The sequence below is a fragment of the Pseudonaja textilis genome, chromosome Z (assembly GCF_049901715.1).
Source record: "Pseudonaja textilis isolate UNSWEBS1 chromosome Z, rPseTex1.2, whole genome shotgun sequence".
Taxonomy (NCBI): Eukaryota; Metazoa; Chordata; class Lepidosauria; order Squamata; family Elapidae; genus Pseudonaja; species Pseudonaja textilis.
This window is the reverse complement of record NC_142008.1, coordinates 53,224,230-53,250,547: the sequence shown is the minus strand read 5'-3', so window position 1 is coordinate 53,250,547 and position 26,318 is coordinate 53,224,230. Positions and strand designations below refer to the sequence as shown.

At 41.7% G+C, this 26,318-nt stretch overlaps 1 protein-coding gene across 12 annotated transcripts in view; it reads right to left on the bottom strand.

Annotated features, from left to right (window-relative positions):
- The window catches only part of ATP2C1 (ATPase secretory pathway Ca2+ transporting 1), a 99,912-nt gene that overhangs the window by 59,165 nt on the left and 14,429 nt on the right, over nt 1-26,318 (bottom strand). For all 12 annotated transcript variants that reach the window (XM_087916683.1, XM_087916690.1, XM_087916687.1 and 9 more), the window contains 4 exons: nt 17,643-17,753; nt 13,077-13,193; nt 12,055-12,144; nt 2,051-2,086 (listed from right to left, as the gene is read on the bottom strand). In XM_087916683.1, the coding sequence (XP_087772809.1) occupies nt 2,051-2,086; nt 12,055-12,144; nt 13,077-13,193; nt 17,643-17,753 (354 nt within the window). The remainder of the gene's footprint in view (nt 1-2,050; nt 2,087-12,054; nt 12,145-13,076; nt 13,194-17,642; nt 17,754-26,318) is intronic.

The following is a 26,318-nucleotide window of genomic DNA, read 5'->3' as shown; positions in this document are numbered from 1 at the left end:
GGGCAGAATTAAATTTTCAGCACAAAATGTAATTGTTGTAGTGGATCTTCCCAGGTCAGCCCAATCATAGGACACCAAGTGACTTTCTCATGGCAGCTGGCCTCCTTCTTTGGAACAATTAATGTGACTGGTTATGGAGTGAACTACCTAGCTCTTCCCATGTGGCTCACACTGATTTCTCCACTCCAGAAGTCTCTTTCACAATTTGGGTAAAAAAGTCAGTAAACTGCATCGCTGAATGCTATTACTGCCTCCAGAAGATCAATCAGAACCATTCCATGGCATAATCAAGAAATGACATCCAGGACTTATGGGGAATATGGCTAACTGAAAATACGCACGGGAAGAGATCTCTGAAGAATTTCTTCATGGAACGTTGCTCTTTTATCTTTTAACTGAAGGGACAGATATCCCATCAGTTTTTATGACCCACCCAGTTAGGATGTGTCAACGAACTTCCCCTCAGAACCCTTCATTACAGCTATAAGCCGGTGAATTGCTTCTGGAATTGAATTCCGAAGCTATCTGCCTGCCAAAAGCTGGGAGGGAAGGGGCTGCAATCTGTTCGGGGGTTGAAGAAGCCATCTATTTTAAAATTCATTTTCCAAAAATAAATGACATCCAGAAATTTCATGTAGCACTATTATTCTGTGTAGGTACTTTTACAATGAATATTACTACAACCTGTATTACATGCCTATTAGCAAAAGTGGAATCTGTTGATTACCAAATATTGATAAACATACTACATGCTATATGTGAAAATAACATGTATTGCAAGTTACACCTAAGAAAATATAGAACAGAAGGGACTTCATCTTTGTTCAAGATGTGACTTTCTAGAATGATTTCTGAACACTTATATAAGAGTATTTAACCAGCATATTATGTATTCTTAAAGTGAAAAATATTATGTCCTTGGCTGGAGTGGGGTTGTATTTTGGCTTGAGAATTAATGTAAGAAGTGCTGGGTCACTCTGACATTAACGGAAGCTTGTTAATGACTTATTGTGTTAGATGAATATAACAGGAAATATGGTGATGGGAACAAGGTGGTTCCCAGAGATGATTGTTTGGGAGGAGTTTGGGAGGAGTTAAAGGATGGAAAAGTACCCAGGCTTACCCATGGAAGTCCCTAAAACCCTTATGTGAAAAAAACAGGAAGGATTATATAATATTTTCAATGTGATATCCTATAAATGATTGTAACCATCTTAAGGATGGTGTCTCCTCCTACTCATTTGGGAGTGGGTATCCTATCTGTAAATATCTTGAATAAATATAGCCTCTTACAGTTTCTTGGTTGTCAAGTCTGTTTTTTTATGGCAAATCTCTCACTGCATTTGCATCAAATATGGGAATAAAAAGATACTGCCTAGAAAACTGCTATAGGTGAACCTGGAAGAATTTCTCATGGGAAAAAGAGGATGATCCTAAGCTCTGAGGATTAGTCTCCAAATTCCCAAATCTTGTTAAATTTTAGTATCCAATTTGGGGCTAGAATGAAACCCCTGAGAACCCAAGTCATATTTTTCAGCTTTAATAAGAATGCTAAATAGAATTAGAATGCTCTTTTTCAATGCTGTTGCAACTTTGAATCATCATTAAATGAATTGCTGTAAGTCAAGGACTACCTGTATATGCATGTATAATATGCCTCCGGCTCCTTCTGTGTGTGTGTGTGTGCATGTGTGTGTGTGAGAGAGAGAGATTCAGATTTACATCAATAATCTGGATCAGAAAAAGTATATCAATATTTTTCCAACTGTGAGACCTATCCCAACATATTTATCAATAGGTTGCAAAAGGAAATTCTTCTTTGCAAGACATTTATTTATAAATTTAGTCCCTCTTTTCCTGTATACTCTGCTGGATATATACTGTATTTCAATACATATTTCTATTTTGAATCAAAGATATAAATACATTAAAAAGAAGGAAAATAGGAAAAAATAAATCTACCAATAAACTCTTAAATGTTTTAATTGCCATAAAAATTGTAAATACATAACAAATAGTGACTGGAAAGAAGCAAATGAAAAATTCCTACCTGAACAAAGGCAACTGTAACAACAATAAGTATTGCCTGTAGAAAGATGATAAATGCTACTTATATTTTTAGCATCTTAGTAAATATGCAAGTTAAATACTATGCAGAGAAAACAAATAAATATCCAGAAGATATTAGGAACCAAATTTAAAAAGTAGGCAACTTCAGTTACATTTTGAGTTAGGATTCCATTATTACTAAATCAAGTGAAAAATTTATTATATTGTCAGTATGTAAAAGAATAGAAAATGTAATGAATTAATTCTGGGATCATTTAGACTACATCATTATTCACATACTTTTTTTGTTAAGTCTCTTAGGCTTACCACCATTTCAAATATATTTGTGTTTTCTCCAATGTGTCTAATAATATTTTTACACAAAAGACAAAGTTGGGGACACATCATTAATGGATGGATACCATGAAAATCAAAAACATTTTTCAAGATTTTATTGTTTGCCAATATCCAGACAAAGATTTATTTTCTTATCTAGAACCATTCAAAAGAAAAAAAACCTGAAAAATGAAAAACATGCCAATTTTCTCCTTTTATACTACCTTTTTCTTAAGCTAAGTTATGTACTGTAATTTAGTAAAAGATAACATTTAAATTCCAAATATTGCTTCTATGCAAAACATGAACCATTCCATGAAGATTCCAGATAATCTGTTTAGACTGAAAGCTCTGGGTCCAGGCATAAGTAGAAGTGTTAAGGGAGAGGCAAAATAAGTAAAAGTTAAGGACATTGGCAGTATTCATGCCAACTAAGTGAAGGAAGGGAAAGGAAGATTATGAGAAGATGAGGCTGGTTGGATAGCCATGGCAATGCCCTTAGCTTCAGTTATATCAGTGGTTCCCAAAGTGGGCGGTACTGCCCCCTGGGGGGCGGTGGGATACCTTGGGGGAGCGCTAAGTGGCAAGGGGGTGTGTGCTGGCATTCTTTCTGGCAGCCTCCAGGGGGGAAAGAAACAGGTGGCATGCAGATGGCTACCTCTCTCTCCCCATCTTGTTGTCCAGTGCAGCAGCTCTTCCCATGGAAGAATCTACCCATGATATGAACATGTGTGTTTGTGTGTATGTGTGTGTCAGAGGAGGAATGTGTGTCAAGGGGGAAGAAATATTTTTCTTGGAGTTTTGAGCTGGGAGGGGCCAGAACGAGCTGAAGCACCAATGGGAATTCTCCCTGCTCCAGTGTCATCAGTCTCTGGGCAGAGTCTCCCTTGACTTCACCGGATGGAGGAGAGAGTTCCAAGCAGAGAAAGAAGCAGAGAAAGTGGGAGGGGGGATCTTTTCAGTCTTGGGGGGGCTGCATTCTAGGAGGGTGTTTCATGCCAGCTCCGGAGGGGAGGGTGGACTTCCTTTTGCGCCCCCCCCCATGATTCTCATCCAATCTCCCTTTCTCTGTGCGCCTGGAGGGACGGACTAGATGCCCTTTGAGTTCCCACAGTCCCCATAGGGCGCCCAGGCTGGAGTTGCCAAGACTCCAGACAGGCAAAATGGAGCCAGAGCTCAAGGGGTCCTTCGGGCTCCCCCCCCCCCCATCAGGAAGGAGGGAGCCTCCAGCAGGTGCTGTGGAGGACAAGGGGGGAGGTGCAGCCCCACAGCCAGCCAGGACTTGGGAGCCCCACACTCACCCCAATCCAAAGGGAAGCCAGGAAAACCCTCAGCTGACAGTCCATGCAGAAGAGACGGAGAGGATCTGCAGAGATCCCCCCTAATCTGGCCAGATCCTCTCCCCAGGCCCCTTCCCCTTGACGGGGGGATTTCCATAGGGATCTCTAGGCTTTACAGGAGAAAATGGGGTTTTCCATCCTTGAAACCTGTGTCTCTCTCGCTCGAAGAGCCCCTTCCGATCTCCCCCTCAGCCCTCAATGGGAAGGCATCTCCCCCTTTCTTTCTGTGGCTCAGGATTCCACTTGTCCTTGCAAAGCAGCCCCTGATGAAAATCCTGGAACAAAGTTTGGTCGTTTCTCCTCCATTTTCCGCTCCTTTCCTTGGACAATTTAAATATCTGCCCATCATTTCAAAGCGCAACAATCGATACTTTCATCAGAAAAAAATATACAAAGTAACATTTTGGGGGGAAATTGCCAATATAAAAATGCGGACATAGAAGTGGATTCGTGATGAACTTATTTCCCTCAGAAATTTGCATATCTTGGCTGTGGAATAGGAAGCGCTGCTATAATAATGGTCCTTTTTCCAATGGTTTTCCTTCATTATTTCTTTATTATTATTTTATCATGGTGTAAAATAGAAAAAAATAAAACAAGTGATGAAATGAGAAAAGGAAGGAAAGGGGAAGAGAAGTGTGGGAGAAAGGAGGTGCCGGCCCTGCAGGCACATCAGGAAAATAGAGCAAAGCCAGTCTGGCTTTGCTCTACTTTTCAAACATGCTGCCACTGCTGCATTCTAGGTGCTGGTCCTGCAGGTCCAACCCATTGAGCCTGCTGCACTGGAGGGACTACCCAATCAAGTCCATGCAGAGCAGTGCACCAAGTCAATGGGGTGAGTCTGAGAGAGGGAAAGAGGAGAAAGGGAGAAGGAAGAAAAGAAAGAGAAAAGAGAAAGAAAGAAAAGGGACAAAGAAAGAGAGGGGGAGAGAGGGAGGGAGGGAGGGAGGGAGGGGAGAGAGAAAGAGAGAGAGAGAATGACCTGATGTAGCAGATTGAAATGAGGCCTAGTTTAGACTTGAGGCCCTTTTCCACATTGAAACATCTTTGCCAGCATTTTTGCCAGCACATTGAAACATCTTTGGCTTCTATTAAAGGTTTTGTGGACGAAACATGGTCAAGATTATCAGGAAGCTCTCACATTTTGTTGAGGCTTTAAACAGGATCCATTGGACCAGACCTCCACCCTAAAAAAGTACTTTTCCCCAATGTATCACAGTGCCAATTTTGAAGAAGGCAAAACCAAAATGTACTGGTAAATTACAAAGAGAACACACACACACTCCCTTCTAACCCTATTGGAGCAGGTGATTGGACTAGAATAGATATCTCATTATCTTTCTCCTCCCTCCTTCTTTATTTCTTTTTCTTTCTGTCCCTTCCTTCCATCCTCCCCTCTTTCTTTGTCTGTCCCCTTTTCTCTTTCCCTTTTCTCTTTCTTTTCTTCTTTCTTTCTTTCTCCCTCTCTTTTCTCTCTCTCTCTCTTTCCCTCTCTCAAGCTCAATCCATTGACTTGGTGCACCGCTCCACTTGGACTTGCTTGGGCAGGTCTCTCCGGTGCAGAGGGCTCAATGGATGGACCTGTGGGGCCGGCACCTAGAATGCGGTACTGGCAGCATGTTTGAAAAGTAGAGCAAAGCCAGAGGTTGGTAATTTTTGCTGCAAAGAATCACAAAAGCTTCTGGGTTGTACACAATTGAATTCAGCAACATAAAATGCAATGCAATTCAGCAACATAAAATAAAGAAATACAAATAAAAATCAACAAGAATCGGCAAAGCATCTCTAATTAGATTCTATTCACTACTAGAATCTAATCAGAGATGCTTTGTCGATTCTAGTCCAATGACCTGCTCCAGCAGGGTTGGAAGGAGGGGGGGTGTATGTGTGCATGGCTGTCAAAACTCCAAAAACAGGTCAAGTAGTTCTGGGGAGGCCAGTCATAAATTAGAACACTTGCTAAACAACTAGCCATTAAGTGAGGACCACTTGTATTTGGTTTGCCAGTCAACTGCCCTTGTCTACCCAGTCACATGACCACCAAACCACATCTATCGGGTTCTGTGACCAGCAAGCCACGCCCAGCCAGCAAGCCATGCCAGCTAGTCATGTGATCAACAAGCCATACCTTCAAATTAGGCCATGCCCACAGAAATTTGAATCCCACCCCTGGGTGGTGGGCACTGAGGATGAATTTGTAGTATCAAGGGGGCGGTGGACTGAAAAAGTTTGGGAACCACTGCTCTAAGGGAACACTCGTAACCCGGGAATTATCTGTACTGACAAGATGCAGTGGGCAACCAAGCTTATACATTCAATGCAGAGAAGGGGAAACATAGCTAAAGTACATCAGCCTTGCCCACCCCATAAATTCTAGAATTGATTTAAACTATATTCAAATACTATTGTTACAGTTTCCAATTTAACAGGATCTAAAACAGCTTTGTCTTATACAGTAGAATCAGTCAAATTTTTAGAAAAAAAGAAGAGAACAAAAATAATATGATCACTGCTGCTACTATACAACTCCATTCAATCAATGTATCACTGAACAAAGAATATAGTTACATAAGAAGCAATGTAGATGCACAGATAATTTGTTTCTCTTTAAATTTAAAAACCTTACAATGGGAACAGTGTGCAAGTATTTTTAATATATTTAGTAATAATCAAGGATTTAGAAATTTTACTTTGCCATGTATACAATCAAAAATCTTACAGAAAAAAGGCATTCTTTAAAATACCAGGTATAGTATACAATCTTAATATACAGGTAAAACTCGAAAAATTAGAATATTGTGCAAAAGTTCATTTATTTCAGTAATGCAACTTAAAAGGTGAAACTAATATATGAGATAGACTCATTACATGCAAAGCAAGATAGTTCAAGGTGTGATTTGTCATAATTGTGATGATTATGGCTTACCGCTCATGAAAACCCCAAATCTACAATCTCAGAAAAGTAGAATATTACATGCAATCAATAAAACAAGGATTGTACATAGAACAATATCAGACCTCTGAAAAGTATAAGCATGCATATGTACTCAGTACTTGGTTTGGGCCCCTTTTGTAGCAATTACTGCCTCCTTGCAGCGTGGCATGAAAGCTATCAGCCTGTGGCACTGCTGAGGTGTTATGGAAGACCAAGATGCTTCAATAGCGGCCTTCAGCTCTTCTGCATTGTTCGGTCTCATGTCTCTCATCTTTTTCTTGGCAATGCCCCATAGATTTTCTATGGGGCTCAGGTCAGACGAGTTTGTTGGCCAATCAAGCACAGTGATCCCACGGCCACTGAACCAGGTTTTGGTGCTTTTGTCAGTGTGGGCAGGTGCCAAGTTCTGCTGGAAAATGAAGTCAGCATCCCCATAAAGCTCGTCTGCGGAAGAAAGCATGAAGTGCTCCAAAATCTCCTGGTAGACGGCTGCGTTGACCCTGGACTTAATGAAGCACAGTGGACCAACACTAGCAGATGATATGGCTCCCCAAATTAACACAGACTGTGGAAACTTCACACTGGACTTCAAGCATCTTGCAGTGTGTGCCTCTCCATTCTTCCTCTAGACTCTGGGTCCTTGGTTTCCAAATGAGATGCAAAAGTTGCTCTCATCAGAAAAGAGAACTTTGGACCACTGAGGAACAGACCAGTTCTGTTTTTCTTTAGCCCAGGTAAGACGCTTCTGATGTTGTTTGTTGTTCAGGAGCGGCTTGACAAGAGGAATACGACATTTGAAGCCCATGTCCAGGATCCATCTATGTATGGTGGCTCTGTGGATGGTGGCACTGACTCCAGCCTCAGTCCACTCCTTGTTTAAGTCCTCAACACTTTTGAATGGCCTTTTCCTGACAATCCTCTCCAGACTGTGGTCGTCCCTGCTGCTTGTGCACCTTTTCCTTCTACACTTTTCCCTTCCACATAACTTTCTAATAATGTGCTTTGATACAGCACTTTGGGAACACCCAACTTCTTTTGCAATTACCTTTTGAGGCTTTCCCTCCTTATGGAGGGTGTCAATAATGGTTTTCTGCACAACTGTCAGGTCAGAAGTCTTTCCCATGATGGTGATTCCTACTGAACCAGACTGAGAGACTATTTAAGGCTCAGGAACCCTTTGCAGGTGTTATGGCTTAATTAGCTGATTAGAGTGGGACACTTTGAGCCTAGAATATTGAACCTTTTCACAATATTCTAATTTTCTGAGATTGTAGATTTGGAGTTTTCATGAGCTGTAAGCCATAATCATCTCAATTATGACACATCATGGCTTGAACTATCTTGCTTTGCATGTAATGAGTCTATCTTATATATTAGGTTCACCTTTTAAGTTGCATTACTGAAATAAATGAACTTTTGCACGATGTTCTAATTTTTTGAGTTTCACCTGTACATCTGGTCTTTAAATACAGATAAAACTGAGTAAATACAATTTCTTAAAGCTAGTTAAAATGCATGTTTCAGTGAAACGTATTATGTGGAAAGACAAAGCAATTTGGGATGGCAAGCAATGCAAAGCAATTTCATTTGATCTAAAGCAAATAATTTGAAAAAAAATAGCTGAGAATATCTAAATACATTATGTCACAGAAGTGAGTACACCGCTTCACATTTTGTAAATATTTAAGTATATCTTTTCATGTGACAACACTGAAGAAATGACACTTGGCTACAATGGGAATGTAGTGTAGTGGGTGTACAGTTGTATAACAGTGTAAATGTGCTGTCCCCTCAAAATAAAGCAACATACAGCCATTAATGTCTAAGGCCCTGGCAACAAAAGTGAGTACACTCCTAAGTGATAATGTCCAAATGGGACCCAAGTAGCCATTTTCCCTGCCTGGTGTCATGTGACTCGTTAGTGTTACAAAGTCTCAAGTGTGAAGGCAGAGCAGATGTGTCAAATTTGATGTTATCGCTCTCATTCTCTGATACTGGTCACTGGAAGTTCAACATGCCACCTCATGGCAATGAACTCTCTGAGGATCTGAAACAACAAATTGTTGCTCTACATCAGGGGTCCTCAAACTACGGCCCGCAAGCTAGATATGGCCTGCTGAAGCCATTAATCCAGCCTGCATGGGATTATGAGGCTGACCCGCCCACATCACCCCACCTACCTGCCAGCCCCCACTCTTCGGCTGAGCACAGAACTTCCCTTTGCGAGTCCCGTGGTATAGAACTGGAAAGTAAGGCCAATGTTTTTGCTGACAGAGTGCTTCTAGGGACAGGCAAGGCCAAAAAAGAGCGGGCAGAGGCACAGGGAGGCATCTGCGTGCCTTGTTTTTGGCCAGCAGAGTGCTTCTAGGGATAGGGAGCACAAAAAAGGGGTGGGGACAGGCCCAGGGAGTCATCCATGTGTCCTGTTTTTGGCTAGGAGAGTGCTTCTGGGGGACGGGGGAGGCCAAAAAAGGGACAGGCAAAGGCCCTGAGAGGATCCACGCTCTGTTTTTGGCCGGCAGAGTGCTTCTGGGGGACGGAGAGGCCAAAAATGGGCTGCACCTTTTGCCAGCCAAGGAAAGAATTCTAAGAGGGACTTTAGTCCATTGTCACTTTGCTGTGGGGGGAAAAATGAAGGGTCCCAATGGGAGAGGCTGTGCCTACACATCGCTTCCAAGAGTCATGGTTAGTGCCAGATACCTGTGTGCTTTCCATTCATCCTGTGTGACGCATAGCAGAAGCAGAGAGGGGTAGGAGGCCTAAGAGCATGCCATGCTCCAGCGCAGTGCTATCCCATGCCGGCCGGATTAGCTCAGAAGCAGCAGATCCCCCAATCACAGGCTGGATGTGGGGTCCAAGGTGAGGTGGAGGGAAAGCGGGTGGCCCTCAGTGGCGAGTGCCACCGTGGCACTAAACGCAACTCTTGGAAGCAATGCTTAATTATGCAGCAGGCGCAGCCTCTCCCATTGGGACCCTTCAGCTTCCCCCCGCCCCCCCAGCCTGGCAGAGCAACAGTGGCAAATCTTAGCTCTTTCCTTGGCCGGCGAAAGGCGCAGCCCTTCACTCATGAAGATAGCTTGGCAGTCCATGGAGAAGCAGAGATGGGAGCAAGCTAGGGAGCAACAGCTGCCCTGTAACCTTCTTCCCACCCACCCCGCTGCCACCTCTTGGCTGCCTGTCCTTCTCCCACTTGGCACTTGGCAGTTCCAGGGTGGTGCCCCTGAAGGAGAACATCTGTCTCTGCTCCTGAAGAGGGAGGCAGTAAGAGCATCCAAGCGGCAGCGGTGGGGGAAAGAAGATGGTGGGGTGGCTGTTGTGGCGCCCGCTCCCTAGCTCGCTCACGTCTCAGCGGCCAAGCCCCCGCCTTGGGGTTTCCTTGCCTGATCTACTCTAAGTGATGCCTGTCCAGTCGGATCTTGCCTGGAAGACACCCAAAGCCCTTGATCGAGCCTGTTGCGTGCGTTCGACACATGCGGAAGAAGCTCTGGGACAGCCAGTGAGATTCCAAAAGCTGATTGAGACCACCGCAGTGTGAATGGAATGGAAATAGGAGAGAATGGAATGGGAATAAGATGAGATGGAATGGAATAGCAATAGCATGGAGTGGGAATGGGAGTGGGAATAGGATGGAATGGAATGGAAATGGAAAGGAATGGAATTCAACAAGGTATCCTAGGGCACTGCCAGGATTGAAGGGGATCCTGCAGAAGATGCCCCAGGGGGGAGAGAGAGAGATGTGGAGAGAGATATGAAAAGAGAGAGATATGGAAAGAGAGACAGAGACAGAAATGGATGGATGGATAGATGGGTGGATCGATGATAGTGGGGGAGAGAGAGAGAGAGAGAGAGAGAGAGAGAGAGAGAGAGAGAGAGAGAGGCGGGCTGATAGTATATCTTGTTCATTGTAAGCTTCTTGGGGGCTGAGAAGAATTGCTGCAAAACTGAGTATCCTGAAGTGGACCACTAAACATCTTAAAAAAACAATTTAGTAAAAAAAAAAGTCAACCAAAACAACATGCAAACAAAAGCAAATAAAACACCCTCAGGAGCAAAACGCATGAAAGTTTAATTTGTGTGTATTGTTTAGTGGACTGCTAAATTGGCAAAATGCACTGCTAAATTGGCCACACCCACCTAGTCACATGACACCTAGCTTTGCCCACCCAGTCACATGACCACCTAGCCAAGCCCAGCCAGCCAGCCCGGCCCCTCAACACTCTGAGGGACCGTGAACTGGCCCCCTATTTAAAAAGTTTGAAGACACCTGCTTTACATAAAGATGGCCTAGGCTATAAGAAGATTGCCAAGACCCTGAAACTAAGCTGCACCACGGTAGCCAAGATCATACAGTAGTTTAATAGGATATGTTCCACTCAGAACAGGCCTCGCTATGGTCGACCAAAAAAACTGAGTGCCTATGCTCAGTATCATATCCAGAGGTTGGCTTTGGGAAATAGACGTATGAGTGCTACCAGCATTGCTGCAGAGGTTGAAGGGGTGGGGTGGGGGTCATCCTGTCAGTGCTTAGATCATATGCTGCATGCTGCATCAAATTGGTCTGGAGGGCTGTCATCCCAGAAGGAAACGTTTCTAAAAATGATACATAAGAAAGCCCGCAAATGGTTTGCTGCAGACAATCAGACTTAGGACATGGATTTCTGGAACCATGTTCTATGGTCCGATGAGACATAAACATATTTGTTTCAGACGGTGTCAAGCATGTGTGTGGGCAACCAAGTGAGAAGTACAAAGACAAGTGTATCTTGCCTACAGTCAAGCATGGTGGTGGGAATGTCTTGGTCTGGGACTGCATGAGTGCTGCCAGCACTGGTGAGCTACAGTTCATTGAGGGAACCAAGAATGTCAACATGTACTGTGACATACTTAAGCAGAGCATGATTCTCTCCCTCAGAGACTGGGCCACAAGGCAGTATTCCAACATGATAATGACCCCAAACACACCTCCAAAACAACCATTGCCTTGCTAAAGAAGCCCCATTTGGACATTATCACTTAGGAATGTACTCACTTTTGTTGCAAGCACACATTAATGGCTGTGTGTTGTGTCATTTTGAGGGGACAGCACATTTACACTGTTATACAAGCTGTATACTCACTACTTTACACTGTAGCCAAGTGTCATTTCTTCAGTGTTGTCACATGAAAAGATATACTTAAATATTTACAAAATGTGAGGGGGTGTACTCACTTCTGTGACATAGTGTGTATACAGAGGGCTGTGTTTATTTAAAGCTTGGACCTGAAACAATGGCCCTCTAGATATTATTAGAACTATATTTCTCATTATGTATATCCATTGGCCATGATATATAATTAAAGGAATTTTATCATAGGTTCTATACCCTTCATTTAAATGCGAAAAGACAATCTTACCACAGTGATACTGACGGCATCATCAAATTGGTGCATTATAACACTGATGACTGCAGAAGCCAAGAGAAGCATAATCAGAGGATTTTTAAACTACAGAGAAAAGGAAAAAAATTTTTCAGAAATATCTTGGAATAATAAAGAAAATTCCTTTTCCCATTACATCAAAATTAATGATAACTTTATGGGAACAATGTACCAAAAAATAATTCCCAAGTTATAATGTCTCAAAAGAGGGGGCCTTAAGCGATATTATTAAATATGTGCTAGATTTTAATATGTTTTATTCATCAAATTTAACTAATACCTCTCTAAATAAAACATTTGAAGAAAAGTTTTATACAGGTAGTCCTCAACAGTTAGTTTAGTGATCGTTCAATGTTACAATGTTACAATGGCAGTGAAATAGTGACTTATGAGTTTTTCACACTTAAGACCATTGCAGCATCCCCATGGTTACATAATCAAAATTCAGACGCTTGGCAACTAACTCATATTTATGACAGTTGCAGTGTTCCAGGGTAATGTGATCACTTTTTGTGACATGTAACAATTCACTTAATAATCATGTTACTAACTTAAAAAACTGCAATGATTCATCAACAACTGTGGCAAGAAAGACCACAAAACTGGGCAACATTCACTTAACAACGAAGTGTTAAGTTTGATCCTAGCAACAAAAATGTTGGGCTCAATTGTATTTATAAGTCGAGGACTACTTATATGCACTTTTGTTATTAATTAGAATATCATTTAGAAGTATAATCATCAAAAATATTGTGTAAATATTTATTTAAATAAGCTTTAAAAGAAGAGAAGAAAAATTCAAAGAATCTAATCCTAAAGGGACCTGAGTAATGGATGTAACTATCTTGGAAGATTAAATCAGCTGGAATACATTTCTCCAGTTGCCACCATCATACTATCACATCATTAGCTGATTTTGATCCCATCATTTCTTAGCTTGTGTGAAGGTAGGTCATTTGGGTACTTAAATAATCAAGTGTTCTGGAAAAGATTCTTACCTGAGAAATATATTTTTTCCATAGTGGTTCATCTTCAGTAATATCAAATTCATTCCAACCATGAAATGCTCTTCTATGGCAAACTTCACTGTTTTTCAAGCCATTCTGAATATCAGCCTACAAAATATATATTGATATGTATATTAAGAGAAATACTTAATCTACACATTCTTTCTGTATAATCAAATAGAAAAATCCCATAAAAGCCATATTGGTATGAATATTATACCTGGATAAAAGTCTTTTATCTAAACTTGTTTCATAATTGTGTATTTTAGGAATTGGAACGACACAGTAGAAGTTCTATTATTAAAACAATTAAGACTTATTCCTGAATTACTGGCTTTTTACCAACAAAAAGACTCAATGTTCACTTCTACTAGACTAATAAAGCATCATATTGAATTTGAGATTCAAGGGATTGAATCCAATTTCTATTATGATTATTCATGAATGTATTTTTTTTCCTTTATGTACACTGAGAGCATATGCACCAAAGACAAATTCCTTGTGTATCCAATCACACTTGATCAGTAAAGAATTCTATTCTATTATATGAACTTGCCCATGCAGGGGAAGGGAGACTACCATATATACTCGAGTATAAGCCGAGTTTTTCAGCACATTTTTGTGCTGAAAAAAACCTCGCTTATACTATGAGTGAATTCCCTCTGAAAAAAAAAAAATGGTGTGGAGCTCCGGAGCTGGGCAGCCGCTTCCCTGCTTCCGTGTTTCCTTTGCAGCTTGTAAGCATGGGGGTAATCGGAAGCAGAAAAGTTCTTGCATGAGGATATATTGTTTTTCTTTATTTAACTGTTTTTAGGGGGAAAGACCACCGTCATGTGAGAATGCTCAGACACGAAATCTATCCACCTGAAAATAAGTGTGTGTGTGTGGCGGTTAACAGAGGGAGACATGGGGAGAAGGCAAAGCGGCGGAAGATCCTTCAGGGAAACTGAGGGGGGACTCACCCTTGGTCCAGATGAGCCCCTTCCCGCCCCTAAGGAAGCAGAGGCAGCCAGCAGGGCAGGCAAGCCCTGCCCGGGACTCCGTCCGTCCTCGCTCCCACCACCCACCCACCCAAAGCCACAGTCCCCCAATCGCGCAGCCCAGAATCACCCTCCCCAAGGGGCAACAACGACACCCGGTGTTTCCTGAAACAAGAAGCTCTGCCGTGCAATGAAAGCGCCCTGGCTCTAGGCTCAGAAAACAACGTGAGCCGAGGTGGCTTGTTTCCTCAGCCCCAGCTGCTTTCAGTCCGCTCAGGAGGAGGGGGGAGATGGTGGTGGCGGCAGCTCGCATTGTTTTCTGGGCTCTGGGCTCGCCGCCACCACCTCCTCCCCTCCTCCCGAGCGGACTGAAAGCAGCTGGGGCTGAGGAAAGCGAAGCCACCTTGGCTCGCGTTGTTTTCTGAGATCGCGAGCCTAGGAGCCTAGAGCTCAGAAAATAACGCGAGCCACTGCCACCACCTCCTCCTCCTCCCGAGCGGACTGAAAGCAGCTGGGGCTGAGGAAACGAAGCCACCTTGGCTCGCGTTGTTTTCTGAGCCTAGAGCCAGGGCGCTTTCATTGCACGGCGGAGCTTCTTGTTTCAGGAAACACCGGCGTTGTTGCTGCCCCTGAGGGGAGGGCGATTCTGGGCTGCACGATTGGGGACTTCGTGGCTTTGGGTGGGTGGGAGAGCGAGGACGGACGGACGGAGTCCGCGAAGCAGGGCTTGCCTGCCCTTGCTGGCTGCCTCTGCTTCCTTAGGGGTGGGAAGGGGCTCATCTGGAACCAAGGGTGAGTCTCCTCTCAGTTTCCCCTGAAGGATCTTCCGTCACTTTTGCCTTCTCCCTATGTCTTCCCTCTGTTAACCCCCCACACACACACACACATTTATTTTCAGGCGGATAGATTTCATGTCTGAGCATTCTCACATGACAGTGGGTCTTCCCCCCCCCCTAAAAACAGTTAAATAAAGAAAAAAACAATATATCCTCATGCAAGAACTTTTCTGCTTCCGATTACCCCCATGCTTACAAGTTGCAAAGGAAACACGGAAGCAGGGAAGCGGCTGCCCAGCTCCGGAGCTCCACACCATTTTTCTTTCAGAGGGAATCTCACTCGAGTATAAGCACAAAAAATTGTGCTGAAAAAATCAGCTTATACTTGAGTCAATAAGTTTTCCCAGTTTTTTGTGGCAAAATTAGGTTCCTCGGCTTATATTCGGGTCGACTTATACTCGAGTATATACGGTATTTTCCAGCCTCCACACCTCTTTTTGGGGGGGAAGCGGGGAGGAGATTCTAAAGCACCTGGTAAACAGGACCTGTTTAAAAATGAACATTCCTTTCCCAAACCAAAAATAATCACAACCCCATCCACTTGCATTATCATTTACTGATGTGACTTTTGGGCTTTTCTCAATGTTAAATGGGTTATTCAGCCATTCCATGAGAAATCTTCCACCTTGGAAGTTAGTTCTCACAGCAAATAAGCTATTGGGAGTATTGTTCCTAGAGAGATAGACTCTCTTGACATCAGGTATGATACTCCCTTATGGGTAGGAAAATAGATTTTCTGTGGGTTTTTAGAAATCTTTCTTGCTTCTGTAATTAATGTATTCAATTTGCCATCTATATTGTTAGTATGAATTCATCAGAAGTCAGGAAAGAGCATTTGGAGAGAATCAAGGTAAATAGGCACCTATAGCCAGAAAATAACTTTATCTTAAACATGACTGATACATTAAAAGTTAATTATTCATGTTAAATTGCATCACAGAATTTAATACAGCATTAGTATTAGCATTATGTTTGAAGAACTGAATGATCAGATTATTTTTAATTTAATGTTTTTTCTAATTCACTCAGTAAACAAGTCTCCATATTTTTAAAAAAGAGAATTTTTTAAGGAGGCAAAAAAAATCTATCAAACCTATAGCATGTACTAACTGATTATATAAGTAGTCACCTGGGCTTTAAGCTGTTAATCAAATTTGTTAACAGCCTTCTGATTATCTATCTTTTTATCCCCCAGTAAGCTCTGGAAGATGATGATGATGATGATGATGATGATGATGATGATGATGATGATGATGATTTAATAATCAATTATTATTAAATGAAGGTTTACTATTAAATGAAGAGACACTCCTACACTCAAGGGAATAGAAACTAGATATTGTAACAGACTTTTAGGATTATATGACACTATATCGAATACAAATTTTAGTAGTTTGAAAATCAAAAGCGAAAAAAGCAGATGTTCTACACCAGGGTCTTCAACCTTGGCAACTTTAAGCCTGGAGGACTTCAACTCCCAGAATTCCCCAGCCAGCAAAGCTACAGGGTAACGAGGTAATGGTGCAAAGCTGGCTGGGGAATTCTGTGAGTTGAAGTCCTCCAGGCTTAAAATTGCCAAGGTTGGAGACCCCTGTTCTACACCAAATGTTCAAACCTATTTCATGCAATTTTGATGGCCTCCACTTCTTGTACAGGTAATCCTTAGGTTATAACAGCAACCTGGACTAAAATATGGGAAGGCAGACTCTACAGAGTATGACATCTACAGGCCACTTGAGGGCTCCTTGGGAGTAAAAGGAGCAATGACTTGCAACCTACTGATAGCTTTCTCATTGACTTTGCTTGTGGAACTATGCAGGGAATTGTTCTGTTTATAATTTCTTCACTCCCTTCCCTCCTGAACAACTTAGCATTGTTAGGATGGTTGTTGATACTTACTCATGAGTTGTGTGAAAACATCTATCAGATAATATTTATTGGAAATTAAGAAGCAACATAACATGGGGCAATTACTGACAGAAAATCCCAAAAGAAAGGGTTAAACAAGGGAGTGTTTTAGCATTTCTATCTCATCTCTATATAAGTTCATTCATATACAAGTCATGTTAAACATTTGGTTTTATGTATCTAAAGAAGTATGGTTGGTATCACTCAATTTCTAGACACATAATGGCCATCATTATGTCCTGAATTTCCTATAGATATCTGAGACAAGAGATATTTCAATTATTTTATGGAACACATATGTGCCAATATCAAGGACATAGGTTCAATCTAATCTAAAGCAATTCAGTCTAATTTCCTACAATGTATTGTGATCATAGCAGCTAGAAATTGGTTTGTCTTTTTAATGCATGGTTAAGTTTATTGCTACGTTTGTGGCAAGTCAGTGTCAGCAAATCATCCCATTTCTTAAAGCAGTCCTTCTCATTCCAAGATGCAATCAACAGTCCAAACTGACTGGTGTTATAGAAGTTATAGGTATCAAATCTCTATATCACAATAAGCATGATTGTTTAAAAGCAAAATTATTCTAGCAAGATTAAAATCACTTCTCATAAAAATTTAAAATGGATCTGCTTTATGTTTAGAGTTTAATCTAAATGCACAAATCAGTACTTACCAATCAACTATAAAGAGGTATTTAACTATTTTTAGCAAACCAAAGCACTATTTGAGCATCATAAAGAAATAGATCAACTAGCAAATTATTAACTGATCAGACAAATGAAGTTAACAAATACTCAAGAATATTAAGAAATATTCAGGTTGTTATTTACCTGAAGAATGCTTGCCACTTCATTGACTGGTAATTCACTTGCTTTTTTGGAAGTTAGAACAGGAATCATTATTTCATTTTCATCTTTAGGCAGCTGTTGAAAATGTGTAACCTAAAAAACAAGAAGCTATCCATATTACCGAATATCATAGTTCAGCTCTTCCAGTAAGTTACAAGAAAGAATATCCAGCAAAACCAAAGTTACTGTCATTTGGAACTATGTGCTCCTTTTGATTTGAACAACACTTTAGAGCATTAAAAATACATTATTCTATACTGAGTAAATTTTCAGTATCTTTAAAAAAAATTAAATCATATCCAAATTGTGTGTGTGTGTTTGTGTATTTGTTTTCTTAAGTTTTCACGGGTATTTATATGTATGGTGTTCAGCTTTGTTTGGGTATTTTCCCACGTCATTATAGTTGTGCTTTTAAAGTTGTAGCAACGTTTTGGCAGAATCTCATCTGCCATCATCAGGCTTCTGTATTGTGTCCATCTGTGAGTCAGACTTTCACAGGCGTTTCAGTTTTAAATTTGGGGCTAGCCTACTGCTGTGCCAGAATGGGTTTTTCTTCATCCTGACTGGTTGGGAGTCTTGGTCTGTGTTTTATTGGTCTTGGAGTTTTCTGTGTTCTGCTTGATTGGTGTTTCTAATATCTTCTGTCTGTTTTGTAGCTTTTTTTTGTCTTGTTTGGCTGGCAACATTGTGTTTCCTGTATTGGAGGCTTTTAGTGTGGCTTGGCTCCGAGTAAATGGACGGCTATCATTTATTAGGAAGCTAGGTTTCATCTGGGTGCCTGGTTGGGGTGTGTTTGAGCTGGAGGTATGGGGGGGTGGGGTCTGTTTGTGTCTAGGTGTTTGGCTGGCTTGTGGTGTGGAGATTTTTTTGTTTGAGAGTGCAGGCTTCCAGATAATTGACAGTCTGGTGGAATCATCTCTTCTATTCAAGCTTTCAGGTCTTTTTTCAATCTCTATGGCTTCTTCTGATAATTCTGTAGCTGGGGTTTTCTATAGTGGCTAGGGTTTTGGTGCCATTTAAGTCGATACTATGACCTGTGGCTTTCATGTGTTGGACTAGTGAGGAAGTGTGTTCCAGCTTTTTTACTGCATTTTTGTGTTTATCCAGGCAGGTACTTATTCTTCTATTAGTCTGTCCAATGTATGTGGCAGGACATGATGCACAGGGGACTTCATAGATGCCTTGGTTTTCCAGGTCAATTTTATCTTTGGGGTTTCTTATGATGGCTGCTATTTTTCTGTCTGTTTTGAAGGCAGTCTTGATGTGATGCCTGTGTAGTATCTTACTGATTTTGTCTGTAGTACCTCTTATGTAGGGCAGGACAGCTGTTCTATAGGTCTGTTCATCTTCTAGGTCTCCATTATGTCTCAGTGTGTTTTTGTCGATCAGGCCAGTGATTTTGCTTCTGTGGAAGACGTTGGCTGTCAGTACTTTAGTCAGGGTGCATAGTTCAATCTTTATGTTTGTCTTGTCTGCCAGGTATTTGATTCTGGCGATTAGTGTTTTGGCCACGGAGTTTATCTGTGCTGGGTGGTGGTGGGATTGGGCGTTGAGGTAGCGGTTGGTGTGTGTTTTCTTCTGGTATATGGTGTGTCCTAGTGTGCCGTCTGTTTTTTTGTAGATTAGTACATCTAGGAATGGTAGTTGTTTGTTTCCGTTTCCATGGTGAATTTGATTTTGGGGTGCATGCTGTTTAGGTGTGTTAGGAAATTGTTTAGGTTTTCTTTTCCAAGGGGCCAAATAACAAATGTGTCGTCGATATATCTTAACCATAGTTTGGGTTAGTGAGTGGCATTGGCTAGGGCTCTGGATTCAAATTCTTCCATGAACAGGTTTGCAATGACGGGTGACAGTGGTGATCCCATACAGGCTCCTTCAATTTGCTTGCATCTTTGTCCTTTGTATATGAAATATGTGTTGGTTAAGCAGTGTTCTGTTAGTTCCATGAGGTGTTTAGCCAGTTGGTATTTATTTTTGATGATCTGTAGGGTTTCTTTTATCGGGACTTGAGTAAATAGTGAAACCACATCAAAACTTACAAGCAGATCTTCTTGTTCCACGTGTAGATCTTTGATCATTTCCAAGAAGTGGTATGAGTTTTGTACATGTGAAGCTGCTGCTTCAGCATGGGACTGTAGCTGCTTTGCTAGGTATTTGGCTAAGTTTTGTAGTGGTGCTCCTCTGGAGCTGACTATGGGTCTGAGAGGTATGTCTTCTTTGTGTATTTTTGGGACGCCATATAGTTTGGGGCATCTGGAAGATTTTTCTCTTGGGATGATCGTCTGTTGGATCTCTTTGCTCATGTGGCTGGTTATAGTTTTCTTCTTGGTTATTTTTTCCAGATATGTGGTTGGGTCCGTGTTTATGGGTTTGTATGTGGAGTCTTGGAGTAGGTCTGTCAATTTTGTTTCGTAGTCTTTTCTATCCATTACTACTGTGGCATCTGCTGGAAGTATGATTATGCTGCTGTCGTTCCTTAGGGCTTGCAGGGCTTTTAGTTCCTCTTTGTGCAAGTTGCTTTTGGGTGGTTTGCTTGTGCATGGGATGTTAATGTCTTGGTGTCTTATTCTATCAGCTTCATCTGTATTTAATTTAGTTAGGCTGGATTCCACTCCACATATGATGGATTCTGTGGGGATTTTTCTGGGTACTATAGCATAATTGAATCCTTTGGTTAGGACATCTGTTTCTGTTTTGGTGAGTTCTCTGTTGGAAATGTATACTAATTGTTTCAGGTGTTGTTGTGAATTGTTGGGGGCTTTCTTGTCATGTCCTAATTTCTTTAGTTTCTTCAGGAGTTTGTCATTTTTGTAAATGGTTTCAGTTTCAGCTCTCCAAGTTGTAAGTTGTTTTATCTTGTCCCAAAGTAGAGGGTGGATTTTGTTGCTCAATTCCAGGTGTAGGGTTAGGAGGTCTTTGTTTAACTGATTGAATTGGAATCTCTTTCTGTGGAGCTCGTTCCTGAGTAGAGCCATTTCAATTCTTTTCAGGATACGTTTAGTAGCTGCTGTGCTGTGATGAAATGTTAATTTGAAGTATGTTGGTGTTGCATTGTTGTCTTATCAGAAGAAGCCATAGAGATTGAAAAAAGACCTGAAAGCATGAATAGATGACTCCACCAGACTGTCAATTATCTGGAAGCCTGCACTCACAAACAAAAAAAATCTCCACACCACAAGCCAGCCAAACACCTGGGCACAAACAGACCCGATACCTCCAGCTCAAACACACCCCAACCAGGCACCCAGATGAAACCTAGCTTCCTAATAAATGAAAGTCATCCATTTACTCAGAGCCAAGCCACACTAAAAGCCTCCAATGCAGGAACACAACGTTGCCAGCCAAGCAAGACAAAAAAAGCTACAAAACAGACAGAAGATATTAGAAACACCAATCAAGCAGAACACAGAAAACTCCAAGACCAATAAAACACAGACCAAGACTCCCAACCAATCAGGATGAAGAAAAAACCATTCTGGCACAGCAGTAGGCTAGCACCAAATTTAAAACAGAAACAGCTGTGAAAGTCTGACTCACAGACGAACACTATGCAGAAGCCTAATAATGGCAGATGAGATTCTGCCAAAATGTTGCTACAACTTTAAAAGCACAACTATAATGACATGGGAAAATACCCAAACAAAGCTGAATACCATACATACATACATACATACAATTTGGTTTAATTTGTATGTGTGTGTACACACACACTCACACAACATAAATTAAACATGCATTCTAATAAGCAATTAGTATATATTTTTAAAAACTGAGCAATTTAATGCATGATACAAAAAGTTTTTCCCTGTCCCGTCTTGTCCAACTCTGGTGGGGGGTGCTTATTTCTGTTTCCTAGCCTATCAAGCCACATTGTACGAAGACACTTCTGTGATTATGTGACTGATATGATTATATATTGAAGCACACAGAATGTTTCCCATCAAAGTGTTACTTATTTATCTACTTCATTTGCATGCTTTTGAATTAGTAGGTTAGCAAGAGCTGGGGCATAAAGAGAGCTCATCTTGTCAGGTGTACTTAGGTCTCAAACTTCCAACCTTCCAGTCCAGAAATACAGTGTCTTGACCACCAGGAGCAAGCTATTCCACTGATTAATTACTCACACTGTCAGAAAATTTATCGTTATTCTAGATTGGATCTCTCTTTAACAAGCTATCACCCATTACTTCTTGTCCTGCCTCAGATGCCCTGGGAATAAGTCAATCTCCTCTTCTTTGTGACAGCTCTGCAGTATTGGAAGACAACTATCATGTCACTTCAATCCTTCTCTTCGATAGACAAGGCATACCTAGCTCCCTTAATCATTCATCATACAATTCAGCCACCAAAATTTTATCATGTACTATTATGTTTTCAAAAATAGATTGGACAACCATTTAACTTGGATGTTGTAGAAGATCTCTGAGGTCTTTTCCAACCCTATTCTATGATCTATGACAACATGGGGAAATTTGTTTACCAGAAGATAATTACTGGATCTTCTTGGAGGTAAATCTAAGCCTTTTTGAATTGGTTCACTAGATAAATCTGCTTTATTTTTTTAGTGGTTTTGTTACGCTTACTATGGCATGTAGCTTTTAAGAAATAACAATAATCAGAACAATCATAAAATTGCAATTATAAGAAGACAACCACAATCTAAAGAGCTTGCTTAGATGTGCATATAAGATTAGGCCATCACAATTTTATGACTGTGACATAAAATTACTGAAGTTGTGGCTTCAATCCTCACTGAAATCTCCTTCTTCAAAGTGAAGGATTTGTGTTCACAGCCACAGTTCAATCAATGTTAAAATGAAGCCACAACTTCAGTATTTAAAAGTATGTAAAAGTATTTAAAAATATTCTCAGCCCATTCTGTATGGAGATAAGTCAGAAAAATTATAATTTCTCTAAAGCAGTGGTTGCCAACTGGTGGTGGTCTGTGAAAAAAATTTGCTGGTCCACAAAGAAATGGTCCCCAAAAGCAATTAATCCTGGCTGTGCAGGAACACAAGGCTTCTCCACCCACATGGCCCGCCCACCCACTGGCCCCCACCCTTTGGCAGAGTGCAAACCTTACCTTGAGTAGAATCACATGAGCTGGAACTGGAAGGTAAGACCAACAGCGGGGGAGGGAAATCCACCCTTGGGTGGCTTGCTGACATTGGTGGGAAAGTTGGTCTCATATTCCAGAGTATAGTAGTCACAGGACTGGGCCTTTGGTCATCCAGGAGCAGCTCCTCCACCTGAGTGCACCTACCTGCCATGGAGGAGCTGCTCCAGGATGATCAAAGGGCCAGTCCTGTGACTACTATAGCTCTGGAATATGGAACTGGCCCATGGTGGGGCTGGAAATCTCCACCATAGGGAGTGGCATGTGCGCAGCCCTTACTGGTCAGAACAAGGTAATGGTGCTGTTGCAGCAGGAGGGGCATGGCGTAAGCAGGCTGAAGCAGCGGTAGCTGGAAGATGTGAGAGTGAAGCGCTACTCACATTTGTGCGGCATCAGCATTCTGCCTTCGCCATGGTGTACCTGCAACAGCTGGTGGCGCCAAGGCAGCCCTCGTCTCCTGCCGCTTGGGCCGCAGTAAACCGTGTCCATAGTGCAGAGAGAAGCAGCCAGAGTTAACCCTAACTCTGCTGTCCATTACGGATGCTAAATTGCCCCCCTGCTAACTATCATCTCTCGAGGAGTGCTAGCTAAAGCAGCGCAGCAAACTTCGACTCAAAAGATGACAGTGACTCCAGCTGCTTCCCTCCGCTAATAGTTGACCAAGCTATCTGCAAAATAGGATTTTGGTGGTCCGCAGAAAAATTATTTGCATGTTTTATATTGCACTACATCAGGGGTCCTCAAACTACTGTCCCTGGGCCAGATACGTGCAATGAACACTTGTGTTGCTGCAGAGTTTCCCCCTTCAGTTTCCCCCTTTTTTGTGTGGGTCGGAGGGGCAGAAATTCCGACTAGAGGTCTGCTTCAGTCTCCTGGTTTGCTTTGAGTGAAGGCTGGAGGGAACTGCTGGTGGTGGCATAGAGTCAGAGAGCCTTGTTCCAGTGGGACTGCATCATGGCCTGGAACTGGTTGACCATTTCAGCCCGCTGAGCCTCCAGGCCTTGCACTCCCACAGGTCTTCCCCCTGATTGGAAAACCTATGTTCATAGTCCACAGTGAGGTGCTTCTGCTGAGCCTTCTTCTCGATTAGATCCAATTTTAATTGAGCCAGCTGTTTTGTCAACTCTTTCTCATGGTGGCTGCTTAGCTTCAATAACTGCTTCCTGTTGAAGTCCTAAGGAGCATGGGCAGGGAGGAGAGGAGAGGCTGGCGAGGCACCTCTCGATGTGAGTGACATCGAGTTGGCCATGTTTATCCAGCCAGTCATTAGGCAGATCAAACTATAGTCCAACCCCCAACAGTCTGGGGACTGTGAATTAACCCCCTATTTAAAAAGTTTGAGGACCCCTGCACTAAATTCACAAACTGCACTAGCAAGGGGGGAGCAAGAGGTACAGCATGACATCAGGGTAGTCTTAAGATGAGGCAACCATTGTCGAATATTGCTCAGTGTTCTGTCTCACCTGTGGCTACAAGGTGAGAGTCCAAATGTCCAAAGGAAAAAACACGAACAGACAATATCAGAAACAACAGAGTTAACTTTCCTCTGGCTGAAGTCGTCATTGGCAGCTTTCCCAGAAGCTGTCTGTAAATCCAGATAACGAGCAGCGCTATAAATCAGAGCCGAGCAGCAAACAGAAAACTTTTTCCGAACTGCGAACGTAATTAAAGTTTGACCCGAACGGGAATTCCAAGCTAACACGCCTCCTTATATTCCTTAAAGGGGCGTGTCAGTCTCTCTACTCAGTCCCTGATTTGACGTTTCCTTTCAATTTGTGCTTGACGTCTCAGCCTACGTCTAGTCCTTACATCAACCCAACATTCATCGGCTTGATCATCCCCCAAGGACTCTGGCACGTTCTGTCGATCATCTGCTGACACCTGAGGCATAATTGATGAGGAAGGTTCTGGAGAGGAAGGTGATTCCAACACTTCCTCATCCTCCTGGCTCACGTCTGCATCTCCCATTAAAGCAGGCTCAAATCCCAATGCCAAACCCTCATCACTCGAACCTGTGTCTTCTGACACATCAGACTCAAAGCGCACAGCAGGCTCAAACCTCCCAGTCACAACAGTTCAGTATTGTTTTGACCATTACAATGATCACCCTGCTCCAAGAATACCAATTCTCATCCCATTGTTTTATTTGTTTCTCCGATGCTCTTTTTAGGTAAGTTTGACCTTAACTGTATTTTTTTTACTGTAATATTTAATGGCATCAAATAATTTGATTTTGACAACTATCATTTCTTGTTTGGTTTTAGATTTGAATGGTTTCCATGATGAATGAAAAAAAAAAAGCAAAGGCATATTTTGCATTTCTTTAGCAATACAAAAGATAGTGTTACTAATGATAATAGTAACAACAACATGTGTACTTCACTTAACCGTGAGCTGATCAATGAAACAGAGCCCCCACAGTCCTTGTCAGACACTATTAGGAAGAAGATTCAAACTGGAGGCAGAAAGAAGGAAAAACTCAAAACTATCAAGAAAATATGATTCGAACGTCTTGAAAATTGGATTTATGCAAGAACCTGGTAGCGAGCTGGATCCACAGCTGCTTTGTGTGTTGTGTGTTCTGCAAGTTTATCCAATGATGGCATGAAACCTTTGAAACTCAGAAGACACTTTCAATCAAAACACCCAGAATATTTACAAAAAATGTGTGAAAATATGCAAAAGCAAGCAACTGCTTTAACAAAAATGACTGTTGAAGATAAGTCCTTATTAAAGGCTTCTTTTCTGATAGCACTTCAGATTGCAAAAAATAAAAAGCCATGTATGATTGGAGATTTAATTAAACCTTGCATGTTACAAGCCTGTGAAGAGGTTTTGGGAAAGCAGGCTGTCCAGAAACTGAATGCAATTTCTATGTCCGCTAACACTGTCAGGCACAGAATTGAAGACATGGCAGAAGATATTGAAAATCAAGTTATAAAAACTTGATGAATCAATAGGCATGTGCTTCTCCTTTGTTTTGTGAGGATTGAGTGTGAAGGAGAGTTACAGGAAGAACTACTTTGCTTGTTCAACTTGCCAGGTAGAACAACTAGCTCTGAGATTTTTGCAGCACTGAATAGTTATTTCCTCGAACACAGAATTGAATGGAAAAATGTATTGGGATATGTACAGATGGTGCTGCAAATACAACTGGACATCTTTCAGGAATTGTTGAAAAGGTGAAAAAATTTGATCACCCAGACATTTTGTCAACACACAATACATTGTGAGCAACTTGCAGTGAAAAAAATGTCCCAGAACTACACAAAGTATTATCAGATGTTATTAAAATTGTAAATGAAATTCAACAAAGCACTCAATTCTTGAATGTCTGTGAAGAAATGGGTTTCGAGTATACTCTTCTTCTTCACACTGAGGTGAGATGACTGTCAAGGGGCAAAACAGTAACCTGACTGTTCGCCCTGCACAAAGAAGTCAAAATATCTTTCTACCAGCAAAATAATCCAAAATTTCAAGAACTCTTGTCCAACGATGAGTGGGTAGCCAAGCTTGCATACCTGGAAGATATTTTTTCATTG